The following is a 13353-nucleotide window of genomic DNA, read 5'->3' on the forward strand; positions in this document are numbered from 1 at the left end:
TGCGACACGGCACCGCTGCTCAGAGAGGTGAATCAGCCTCCTGTCCTCGTTTTTATTTTCCTTTGTGTTGCTTCCATTTCTAAGGACCCTTGATATTGTCTCGCCAAAAAAATGTTTCCCAAGAGATACCATTAGGATGCTGTGTCACCATGTGACATTTCAAAACCCTGCTAGATGGCTAGACTGTGTGATATGAGAAACAGGTTTTCAATAGCACAGAGAAGCCTTGTTCCCACAAGACCCTTGAGAGTACTGTTTAAGGAGTCCCTCCAAATTTACATTACTATTTTGGTCACAGGTATATTCTTTCAACTGCAGTAATATGCAATTAAAGTGAAACTTTCATCTAGGCTACCTTGAAAACAATCTTGTTAACAGCAGCTTGTCATGATGGTAATTTCCCACAGTCTCCTTGATACTTAAAAAACTGTAATGTCTCAATATGAAGGGTCTTCCTTTAACACGTGGGATGGCCATCCACAATTAAGAGGAATTCTTATAAATGGCATCATATAATTGATAAAGACATAAATGTGAGGAATCTACTTCCATACAGAATGCAGAGTTCATCTGAAAGAAGGAAACTCATGGTTTTTCTTATTTAATCTTTCCCACTCGTCTTCTCGTATCTTCCAAACATTTAAAAAATTTATAGCTTAATCATAAAAATGAAAGTCAAAATACATAAAACATAAAGTACTAGTATAGAAATTTAGATTAAAATATAATTTTAGGGCTTCCCTGGTGGCACAGTGGTTGAGAGTCCACCTGCCGATGCAGGGGACGCAGGTTCGTGCCCCGGTCCGGGAAGATCCCACATGCCGCGGAGCGGCTGGGCCCGTGAGCCATGGCCGCTGAGCCTGCGCGTCTGGAGCCTGTGCTCCACAGCGGGAGAGGCCACAACAATGAGAGGCCCGCATACCGCAAAAAAAAAAAAAAAAAAAAAATATATATATATATATATATATAATTTTACTTTAACCATATTAAATGTACTTATACCATAGATTTATATTATGTACTTACCATTTATCTTTTAAAAATATAGAAGGCTATAGCACTAGAATTTGGGGGGGGGATTCTTATACATATTTATATATACACATTAGAATATATACATACATTTTATCTAATATATATTATCTAATACACACACACATATACACACTGAAAAGCAGTGGAGATCAAAGGAAATATGAATGGTTATGATTTTACTAAAGGTAAAGATACATACAGAGAAAGAGTTGGGGGAGAGGAGGACAGCTAGAGACAGTAAAGTACTATACTTTTAAATAAACCTAAAGGTAAAGGGATTTGTGTTTATGGTGAAAGATGAGATACTTAAAAAATTTAAACAGATAACAGCTTAACCTCGATATTTGACAAACCTCCTTAATCTCCCGCAAATTAGAAAATAGTTCCATAAACTAGCTGACAACCTAAGGGCTGCGGACTGCTGCGTGTTTCCTAGAGTGGCTCAGTTCTCATTACAAAAATTAAATGTGTTCTAAATGAAATTTAACACACAATGCTTTTGTTCCTACCAATAATCAGATGTTAAAATGAAGGTTCTCTGGCAATGATTTTCTTAACTTTTTAAATCACATCAGTATTGACTTGCCATCCAGGGAATGATTTCTCACAAGGGCCAAGTCAATGGCACTGATTTTCTTTTAAAATAAGGTAAACCACCTGTTCTCCGCAGTGCCTTCCCCTTCCAGCAACTTTGAGTGCAGGAGCTGCCTGACCTCGCTCCTTAGGAATCAACTTGGAACCTGCAGCCAGAGCTTTATTTCCGTGCTTGGGCTCCTCCAGTCCCCCTTTTGCCTTGATGGCATCTGATTGTATGACACCAGCAGAAGTCTAGACTATGGGAAGATACAGGAAAATACCTGGACCTATCAGGACAGTACGCATCCTGAAGGCAAAGAACCCATTTAACGTAAATCAGACTGTGGGGATAAAATGTACGTGGATTATGGAATATTGTCCTAAAAGCAAGGAAGGAAGGCATTTTGGTTTGTAAAACGGTAACACTCCCAAGTCTATGCGGGAAGAACTCCTCTTCCCCTTCTTCCTCCTGCCACCTCCCCCTGCCCCGCCCACCCCCCACCCCCCGTTGACTGTTTTGGTTTAAGGCCGCCACATGCTTTTTCCATAACAAAAGAGCAGAGCTGGATGATTAAGGCAACTGAAAATCATGGATTTTGGTCTTTAGAACTGTCTGTCACATGCCCTGAATGAAGAAAAGATTGGAGAAAGCAGTTTCTAAACCAACCTCTAAATGAGCATTTAATTTGAAAGATATATTACCATTTTTAAATGGTTCTCAGAAGAAAGACAGCGCGTCTCCACTGGGGCTACTTCAGGTCTCGGCTGCTGTAAATCACGTCTTAAATTCACCAAGAAGAAACAGTCTCCAGTGAAACAGTCATTCTCTTGTGGATGAAGTGGCTTATTAGCAAAGGGGTTGGGGTGACAGCACCACTCGTCAACCAGAGCACCCCAGTTTTCGTGTGGCAGGGGGAGCACCCTGAGGAGCTTCCTAGTGGAGAGAGGAAAACAATGTTTTACAGGACAAAATGGAACTGTGACATGCTCTTAATTAAATCAGCACAAAGGATGAAAGAAACTCATTACCCACATTTCTTGCAGTGTTATTTTTTCCCCTGATGGCACCAGTAACATATACTCACAATAGACAATTTTGAAAACGCAGGGAGGTATAAAGCAAATAAAAACCATCCTTGGATAGACCTAGAGATTGTCATACTGAGTGAAGTAAGTCAGACTTACTTCACTTATTCCTAAGACAAATATCATATGATATCGCTTATGTGTGGAATCTAAAAACAAGGTCACAGGGCTTCCCTGGTGGCGCAGTGGTTGAGAGTCTACCTGCCGATGCAGGGGACACGGGTTCATGCCCTGGTCCGGGAAGATCCCACATGCCGCGGAGCGGCTGGGCCCGTGAGCCATGGCCGCTGAGCCTGCGCATCTGGAGCCTGTGCTCCGCAATGCGAAAGGCCACAGCAGTGAGACGCCTGCGTACCGAAAAAAAAATTAAATAAATAAATAAATAAATAAATTTTTAAAAGGGCACAAATGAACTTATTTACAAAACAGAAGTAGATGTAGAAAACAAACTTATGGTTATCATAAGAGGGGGGAGGGATAAATTGGGAGACTAGGATTGACATACACACACTACTACATATAAAACAGATAACTAATAAGGACCTACTGTATAGCACAGGGAACTCCACTCAATACTCTGTAATGGCCTATATGGGAAAAGATTCTAAAAAAAGAGTGGATATATGTATATGTATAACTGATTCGCCTTGCTGTACACCTGAAACTAACACAACACTGTAAATCAACTATACTCCAATAAAATTTTTTTAAAAAATCCTTTCTTTACCACCCAAGGTCAGGTAGCTATTTTTTTACATGACTGTATTTCTTTGCCAGCCTTTCAAGAGAGACAGCTGTACACAGGCACACAGTCTGGGATCAGAGGAAATACACAAACTGTATCTTGCTTTCATTGTTTTATTTATCTATGTCATGATACTTAATGACTCCATTCTATTCCATAGGTATGCCAAAACAGGTCATTCCCTCACTGTTAGATACTTGGGTTTTGAGTATTTCATTATCAACAACCCTGTGATCAACAGTCCTAGAAAATTTGTATACAGATCTGATTATTTCCTTGGGAAAGAAATCTTGTAAGTGTGACATTACAAGCACAAATGATGCGCATTTTTAAAAATTAATTAATTTATTTATTTTTGGCTGCGTTGGTTCTTCATTGGTTCTTTGTTGCTAGGCGCAGGCTTTCTCTAGTTGCGGTGAGCAGGGGCTACTCTTCGTTGTGGTGCGTGGCTTCTCACCGCGGTGGCTTCTCTTGTTGCAGAGGATGGGCTCTAGGCGTGCGGGCTTCAGTAGCTGTGGCACGCGGGCTCAGTAGTTGTGGCGCATGGGCTTAGTTGCTCCACGGCATGTGGGATCCTCCCGGACCAGGGCTCGAACCCGTGTCCCCTGCATTGGCAGGCAGATTCTTAACCGCTGCGCCACGAGGGAAGTCCCAATGTGCATCTTTTTTAAACTCAATTCCTATATTGACAAACTGCTTTCCAGAAAGGCTGTACCAATCTATAATTCTTCCACTTCCTTTTTTCAGAATTGAATACTATCATTTTTCCATGTAATTGGTGAAAATGTTCTCAATACTGCTGTAACTGGCAATTCCTTAATTACTGGTGAGACTGAACTGGCTGTCATATTTATTCGCCACAGTGTTTCTTCTGTGAATTATGATCAATGGCCATTTTCCAGTGAGATGTTAGTATGTTCTTATTAAATTGTACAAGTATATTCTATATTAAGAATATCAGTCCTTTGTCTAAAATCTGGGACAAATATTTTTCCAGTGTTATTGCCTCTAATTTGACTAACGTGTCTTAAATTTCAAATCATCCAACCCTTTCTTCTGTGATTTCTCTCATTACTATTTTCTATAAACTTTCTATTTTGGTGTAATTTTACTTTTACAGAAAAGTTACAAAGGTGGTACAAATAGTTCTCATATATACTTCACCCAGCTCTCCCTAATGTTAACATCTTACATAACCAGGGAGGATTTGTCAAAACTACTTTCCACTAAAGTCCTCTTTTTCTGTTCCAGGATCCAATTCACAACACACTGCATTTAGTCATCATGTTTCCCTCATCTCCTCTGCTCTGTGGCAGTCTTTCGTTGTTTTTCAGGACCTTGAGATTTTTGAAAAGCACTGGCCAGGTATTTTACAGAATATCCCTCACTTGAGTTTGTCTGGTATTTTCTCAAGATTAGACTGAGACTATGGGTTTGGGGGATGTCTACCACTGAGGTGACTTCTCATCACACCAAACCCAGAGAAGACACTGTATCAATATGACTTATTCCTGGGGATGTCAACCTTGATCACTCGGTTAAGGTGGCATCTGCAAGGTTCCTCCACTAGCAGAGCTCCTATTTCTGCCTTTGCACACTCTATTGTTCGGAAGTGAGTCATTAAATCCAGGCCACACTCAAGGGAAGAGAAATTAAGCTCCACTCTGTCATTATTATTTATGCTTAGAACATCCTTATAATTAAGTAGCCCCTTATACTTGCTCCCAGCTTTTGTTTTAATGGTTTCATTTTTTTCCTGTAGAAATATAGACACCTGAGAGTTTTCCATGGTTTACCTCTATTTTAATCTAAATTGGGAAGATTTAATCTAAATTTACCTCTATTTTAATCTAAATTGGTCTAAGGGGAGAAGAAATGTGGGCAGGATGATGAGGATATTTCAAAATAATTTATCCCCCCGCAAAAAAAACAACCAGAATACAAACATGCTTCTGGTCTTCCTAATGCCTTTGAATATCATGAAAGCTTAAAGCACCCTGAATACTTGCTCGCTTCTGCTCCAATCGACTGGACCATTTGCCTGCTAAGGATCAACTGTATTTGATCACAGACCTGTGTATGCCACTTATGCATGTTTTTTTTAGTTACATAATTTAATCCAACACGTTAGTTTGTTACATGTTATTTTAGTTACATAATTTAATCAAACATGTAAACCAAGGAAATATGAGTTGCTATTCCTCTGAAAACTAAACATTTCAGAGTAGAGGAAACTCAGTTATTAAAAAACAAAATCACTGGTGGAATGTGGGAGATACAACTATAAAAAAAACTGAGGCGAGGGAAAAAGAATAAAAATCTAGAAGAATTCTGCAATCAGACTGCTTCAGTGTCTAACTTCTCATTCCACTTTAAAGAAACCTAAACTGGAAACTCTGGATAATGAATTTAGGATGGCATAAGTGAAGAAAGCTAAGAGTCCACAGCAGCAGACTCATATTCAACAAAAAGATATTAGTTCCATACTAAAATACTAGTACGTTAATGTACATTTGCCATGTTTTAAATGAAAATATTTAAGATGCAAATGTATCATTTTTAAATGATTCCCTCCCATGAACCCTTTTTCTTTGATTTCCCCAATCAACTCTGAGTCTCATAAAAGGGCAATTACAACATGGAAGAGGGTAGACATTTAATTTTCACTCCAGAGGACAGAAGTAGGAACAAGAAAGGCTGATTTTAGTTTACTAGAAGCAAGAACATTCCCTTTTAAATTAGGAAATGCTGTACCACTACCATCATTCAGATTGCTGAGTCTATTAAGAGATTAAGAATCAATTCTTTCAACATATACTTTCTAAAAGTCTACTACTAGGAGTCAGGTGTTCTGCTGACACAAAATATTAGTACATATAGTCCCTTTGTCAAGGTATTCACATTCTAGTGGGAAACATACATCTATGAACAAATACCAAAACCAGAATATAATAAATGCTCATAACAGAGCAGCAGTTCTAAATGCTTGGGAGTTGAGGGGGGAAAGGGAGGCGATGGCTCAGACCCCTTTGAAAATCCGATGAAAGTGTTAGCCCCTTTCTTCAAACATACATTCCCACCTGCACACAAAATCTGCATATTACTTTAGGGGATTCATGGACTCACAAAACCAATCCATGAATTCAGGGCAATATGTACAAAGTGCTAGGGAAGTAGAGTGCCGCTGGACTCCAGAGAAGAGGTAACATCTGAGCAGACCTTTGAAGGATGAATAGGAGTTCTCCAGGCATTGAAAGGAACTAAGGGCATCACAGGTGTAGGAAACAATATGAAGACAGGCACCATATATGTTTAACTTGCCACTGGAGTCCCAGTGTCAGGCACAGTGCCTGACTCATAGTGTAAGCTCTTAAATAAAGGAGCATTGATAACTATAACATGTGAGGCCCCTGGTTGTGTCTGCAGCATACTTGGATGAAAGGGTTAACAAATATTTTCCTTTGCTTGAGAATCCGACCTTTGGCTTAACCATCTAGACCTGTTACCCTGGAAGCCAGGTAGATGGTAGGCATTGATTACATTGCTAGGCAACACTGACTATGGTAAAAATGATCCTTGATTGGTCTATTGCATCTGGACTAGGAAGAAGTTTGAATGAGCTGTAAATATTAGATGAGGATGCCGTGCTTTAAACTTCCCTGAATGTAGGGCTTCGTGGGGAACCCTAGAAACTATGCCAAAGGATTATCACAAGAGCTATTGGCTGTTTAGGGCATGAGGCTTCTTCTCCGGGTAGCTCCTGCACCTGCCAGATATGAATCTTGCACTTTGTACCTGGAACCGTGTCACATGGGGAGACAAGAGTCCCCAGAGGGGTATGTGACCTGCCATTTGCTTGAACTGCTGCAGGTCCTCTGCTGAGGGGAACTCCTGCCACTGCCCCGAAGGCGAGAAACGTGGCTGGTGGTAGTGCTGTGAGTCCGCACATTTAGCTGAACTTAAGAAAACCTCAGGTGGGCACCACCCACACCTTATTCCATGTAATGCTTACTACAACTTTGTGAGATGAGAATTTCCATTCCCCTGTTACAGAGAAGGAAAGGGAGGCTCAGAAATGTTAAATAATCTCTACAAGTTCACAGAGTCAGAGCTGATGAAGAAAGGCAGGATCACAGCCCAGGTCTTCCAGACTCTAAACTAACTCTCTCCCTTGGAATATATTCCCTCTCCTGGTAACACAGAACGTCAGTAAAGGGGACAGGGAAGGTGGGATGGTACAGACTACATGGGGTGTGACACGTCAACCTAAGGGGCGGGAACTTGGTTCTACAGGTAGTTGGGGAGCATCACAGAATTTAAGGTGCGGGAGTGATAGGTCGGATTTGAATTTTTACAAAGATTAGGAGGAAGACAAACAAAGGTGCCTGTTTAGAGTAAGAGTTGGGCCTAAACAGGCTCCTAGATCTTCTCCATCACTAAGATTCTCTGTCCCTTGACATTTTGCACGTAGTGCCAATAAACAGATGCTCAATACAGTGTCAAAGGCAGCAACGTCAAAACCTCGTACATGATCAGAAATGAAACTGCACTGAGACTTAGAGAGATCTGGGAGCGTTGATGCACATTCGCACACAACGTGATACTGCAGACTTAACTTGACCCTGTATCACGGTGAATAAAAGCTATACTATACCCCATAGCTATCTACGTAAGACATCGAGCAAGAAAGAGCCTAATTCACAAGTCATTGCAAAGATAAAGTGTTTTTACAGCCGAAAGAAATTTTCTGATGTTTTGAAACACCATAAAACCTTTAAGAACAAAAGATGTATTTTAATCACAGCTCTCCTGAAAGTGTATCTATCGAAAACCCTGAAACTTTGATATGATCTACTTCCCAAGAGAACTTTCAAAAGAAAATAGATACCACATTTTTTTCAAGGTAGTTTTTACGTAAAAACCTGCTGAAGCTCAGAGAAAGAGTGAAGTGATTTCTTGAACATTCTCTCAGCTTAAGATTCTATGATGAACAGCAACACATGCTTTTAATTAATTAAAATGTTTTAGTTATTTTTAACGTATCTTAAGCATAAGCTTTGGGGGAAAAAACTTAAAATGCACAATTTTATTTAATTTATTTTTTTAAACTTGGTCAATGAGTATAAACAATTTTTAGTCTTTTAGTTCATATTGCCAAATTGCCTTCAGAAAAAAAATGATCGATTTAAAGATCCACCACTAACGCCTAAGAGTATCCATTTTACTACATTTTAAAATGCACAACTTTAATAAATGTTATTGATTGATGGTGTTTATTTAAAACTTAAACACAGAAAAGAAAATGAAATGCCTTAACTTTAAAATCAACCATTAATCAGTGATATTAACAACGGTAATACAGAGATTTCACATTGGATTAGAACCAAGTGGGCAGTAAGAATTTTAAGAAAAAGATCAAATATCTAAAGCTCAAAATATAGCCACTAGAATATAGATAAGCTGGCATTATTATTTATTCCAAAAGTCTGTACAATGTTACCAATAATTCAGTGTGTGCCTATCCTCTCTTTTCACCTCTTTGTTCTCTTTCACAGAAAAGTGACTATTCATAGGAGTAGTTGTTTTCAGACTACGATAATAGCTGGTCTGTCAAATGGACCAATCAACTAGTTGGATATTCTGACATCTCTTATGTTTCCGTTAAGTCCATTCTGCTTGTTACCTGCTAGAGTTTCAACGCCCTCATAGTTGCTGGGCTGACACCCAGCTCTGCTGGTGCAGGTGGAACCGGGAGGGCCTTTCCAGAGACCTTGGGAGACCTCTCAAACGACTGAAAATCAGGCTGATGTTTCAAAGTCTGTTTGGCCAACCGATATAATTCAAGTCTGACATGAATTTATTTCTAAAAGACATAACAAATTCCAAACACAACGACCATTTAGCTGTTTCTGAGACTGATCCCAACGAACTAAATTTTATTATTATTGTTGCTTGATATTAGGGACTGTTAACAAGAGAATGATCAAAAATTGTATATGTTTGGACAATTTTTACAGAAAAACTCTGCTGAACTGGTAAGAATGCAAATTGGAGAATTTTATTGTAAAGAAACAAGGCATTATTTTCAAACAACCAAACAAATGGCTAGGAACGTGTGATTCTGAATGAAGAAAAAAGACTGCTGTAATTAGCAGATTTCATGCACCCCGGTGCTAGTAAGTATTAAAAGCCATTAATGAGTCTTAATAGGTTAAACAGTCTTCTGCACCTATAATTTGCTTGACAAGAATCTTTTTCATTAAAAAAAAAAGTAACAAGCATTAGTCTTGCACTATCCAAATAATCATGATTCACAGAACTCAAGGTGCAATTTTTCTGGTTGACTAAGCACAGAATTTTCATGCTGGCAGGACTCTTACAGGTCTACCTAATTGAACCTCCGAATTGTGCAAGTGAGGAAACTGAGAATCAAAGTGACTTGTTCCCAGATAGAAAGGCTGGCCGGTAAGCAGATCTTAACTCGGCTCCATTGCTCCCAATACAAGAGCTCCTGCTAAGACAAACCACCCTATTCCAAGATGCCTTCCTGAAAAGGATGCCGACAATGAGTTGATTACAGCACATACAAGCCTCCTTTGAAATACCTTTGGTTTTACTTTCTACTCAACAAGCACAGATGTCCTTACCACCTGCGTGGCACAGGTAACTGAGGGAGAAATGAGAAGACCACTGGGCTTGATGCAAACAGTCAGCATGACATCCTTGTGCAGACACAGGAGGAAGCATGTCTTTCCATCAAACAGAGAGCCACGGGGCCTGCTGCCTAAGAGTGAAATGGAAGCAAAGCCTTCTGTTGCCTACTAAGGATTTCTCCGCATTGCTCAAGAGGCCCCCAGGTGCCAGGAGCACATATGTGATAGGCAAAGGCGTCCAGGGAAGCCTTGTGAAGTGAGCAAGGCGTAAGTCACATCCACTGTGGACCTTCTTGCAAAGAAAAAGGGAGAGAGGGGGTCATTTCCCTGGCACCCCTCAAAAATACGGAGTCCTGAATCAAAAAGGCCTGAAACACTGTACTAGATAATCTGCTAGCTTGTCAATAAGGCCAATTATGGAAAAGGGGGTGGAAGGAGGCTGTAGAGCCAACTAAAAAGAGCTTGTCGAGTCTTTACTATTATATATGTTACAGCCTTAAAGGTAAGAGCGTTTATCCTCTTCACAAGTTAGGAAACTAGGCTGTCTTAACATCTACATAAGAAGAAGCTGAGGTGACGTGGACAAAGTTCCCCAGCCTGTGACGGTAAAGCTGGAGTTCAAACCCAGGTCCCGTTCTCCCGCTCTGCCTCTCACCCCACGGCCTCCCAAAGGGCAGGATTCGGGAGAGCGCGTACAGCCTTCCAGTGTCAGCCTCTAAGCCCTCCGAGCTCTCAAGTCCACGGTCGTAAACAGGACTGACACCAAACAGAAGATGCAGTATCAGCCAATGATGAACGAGCGCATCCTCCAGTCCAAGCACACCAGGGAAGTCCGTTACTCTAGTAAACTCGCTCCTCTGTGACTTCCAGGTCTCTCGCTGTTGTAGAGGCACACATGTTTCAGAAACTGCGTCTGAGAGTTAAACTAAAGCCAGAAATAGACTGAGAGAAGGAAAACTGTCCTGGTTAAACTCCAGGGTAACCTGGGATGCTCTGGACCTTCCAGGCTCAAGCGGGCCTATCCCTGACAGTGTGGCCACCTCAGCCTTAGGGAACCTGAGTGAGGACGTTCTCCCTCCCCTGCAGATTCAGAGTCACCCCGTGGCTTCCCCAAGATAATCACTCAGAGGGTGCCCTGCTCACAAGCCCCCCACTTACACCAGCATAACTTTCCACGATCTCATCTACCCGGGATGCTGCCAGGAATCAGAGAGCAAGCAAGAGAGGCTGATGGGGCTTCCCTGGTGGCGCAGTGGTTGAGAGTCCGCCTGCCGATGCAGGGGACATGGGTTCGTGCCCCGGTCCGGGAAGATCCCACATGCCGCGGAGAGGCTGGGCCCGTGAGCCATGGCCACTGAGCCTGTGCGTCCAGAGCCTGTGCTAAGCACCCTAACGTTTACTCGAGTCAACCCGGCAAGAATTTATAGAGAATGCACTCTTCCTCGGGCAGCGAGCCTGCTGCTGGGGGCAGTGATGATGAAGATGGTGATAAGAGTAAGAATTACAGCAGGAGCTATCACATACTGAATGCTTACCAGTTACACTCATTCGCTCCTCCCCCAAACCCTATGGGGGTAGCTCTTATTGTTATCTATATTTTTGTAATAATTTTAAAAAAAAATGAAGGCACAAAGTGGTTAAGTAACTTCCCCAGGGTCACAGCTAGTAACTGGTGGACACAAACACAGACAGGCTGGCTTCCGGGTCTGTATTACCAGCCGCTACACAACACTGCGCCCTAAATATGAGTGAGGAGTAATATGCGTAGGACTATCCCGCACCCGAAGCCTACAGTTTGAGCGGGAAGACAGGCGAATAAACCTCCGAGGAGCACATAAACCAGCCCAGGGTTCAGGAAAGGCTCCCAGCAGAGATCTGCTGAATCCCTCCATGGAGACCTGGAACACTGGAGGAGGAGGGGTCTCATGTAAGTCTCCAAGGAAACCCGTCCAACGAAGAGCTCGAAATTCTTCCTTTAAATATTGTCAACAGGGACTTCCCTGGTGGCGCAGTGGTTAAGAATCCGCCTGCCAAGGCAGAGGGCACGGGTTCAAGCCCTGGTCTGGGAAGATCCCACATACCACGGAGCAACTAAGCCCGTAAGCCACAACTACTGAGCCCGCGTGCCACAACTACTGAGCCTGCGCTCTGGAGCCCGTGAGCCACAACTACTGAAGCCTGTGCGCACCTAGAGCCCGTGTTCCACAACAAGAGAAGCCACCGCAATGAGAAGCCCGTGCACTGCAACGAAGAGTAACCCTTGCTCGCCGCAACTAGAGAAAGCCTGCGAGCAGCAACGAAGACCCAACTCAGCCAAAAACAAATAAAGTAAAAAAAATATCGTTAACGATAATAAGGGTTTGCTCTGTCTTTCCAGCCTATGAGTGATTAGAAAATTCAGAGAGCAGGGTTTGTGCCCAGGAAACAAAGAGGCTGACAGGAGGAGAGGATGGAAAAATAATTAAAAGAGACAACATGGGAATACAAAGAATACAGCAAAGGGCCCTTCCCATCTCAATGGGGTAATCACAGCACACCTCGAAGGCAGGTTACAGCATTAACCTAAGCATCAAGAGAAGGTTGGTTTGTGCTTTATATGCTGTTTTAATAAGCAGGGAAACAGGAAATGGATTTTAGAAAGGCACTAATAGAAATAGTTCAAGTACAAAATTGTGCTGCAAAACCTTCTGTTATTTAGAAAATTCACTTAATGTGGAAGTTCATTCACCAGGATGATGGCTAAAACGTGTGACAGATGCCGTGTCTGTTTTCAGAGGAGAGGGGCCTATCTCTACAGGCTATTCCACCAAGATAAGCCTTCCTCCCTCAAAGCCAGCATCCTACTGTTCCCCTTTGTCAGCTGGAGAAAATCTAGCTGCTCCGTGATTGCTGGAGCATTTGGGGGCTGGTCTGGTTCAATGTGGCTCTCATTTGAAGGCCGCAGACTGCTCCCTTGGCAGTTCCTTCAAAGATTCTGATAGAAAAAGAGAAAAGCCATTGCCAGGCACAGGATGAACCAGTGTTGACTGTGTTCCTTACCTGTTCCTCATGATGATTTCACCGCAGGACTGGCAATAAAACGTGCAACATTCTTGGGCTTGGGAGCGTTGATTAAACACTGAGATCAGTTCTAGAGGAAATCAAGGAAACGGCAAATCTTAGCGGTTTGGGACAAATCCATTAACATACTTAAGAGTTTAAGAGCCGCAATAAATTACCACCAATAAGCACTGTTTATGATCTACCCAGAAGTACCCA

The 13353-nt window shown here is 41.9% G+C and overlaps 1 protein-coding gene across 5 annotated transcripts in view; it reads right to left on the reverse strand.

Annotated features, from left to right (window-relative positions):
- UBE3D (ubiquitin protein ligase E3D) overlaps positions 1–13353 on the reverse strand; it is a 159646-nt gene that overhangs the window by 133469 nt on the left and 12824 nt on the right. For all 5 annotated transcript variants that reach the window (XM_022590310.3, XM_022590308.3, XM_030763029.2 and 2 more), the window contains 2 exons: positions 13135–13225; positions 2314–2545 (listed from right to left, as the gene is read on the reverse strand). In XM_022590310.3, coding sequence (XP_022446018.1) covers positions 2314–2545; positions 13135–13225 — 323 coding nt within the window. The remainder of the gene's footprint in view (positions 1–2313; positions 2546–13134; positions 13226–13353) is intronic.

The sequence above is a fragment of the Delphinapterus leucas genome, chromosome 12 (genome assembly GCF_059928025.1).
Source record: "Delphinapterus leucas isolate spDelLeu-1000000601 "Yukka" chromosome 12, BTC_Dleu_Yukka2, whole genome shotgun sequence".
Taxonomy (NCBI): domain Eukaryota; kingdom Metazoa; phylum Chordata; class Mammalia; order Artiodactyla; family Monodontidae; genus Delphinapterus; species Delphinapterus leucas.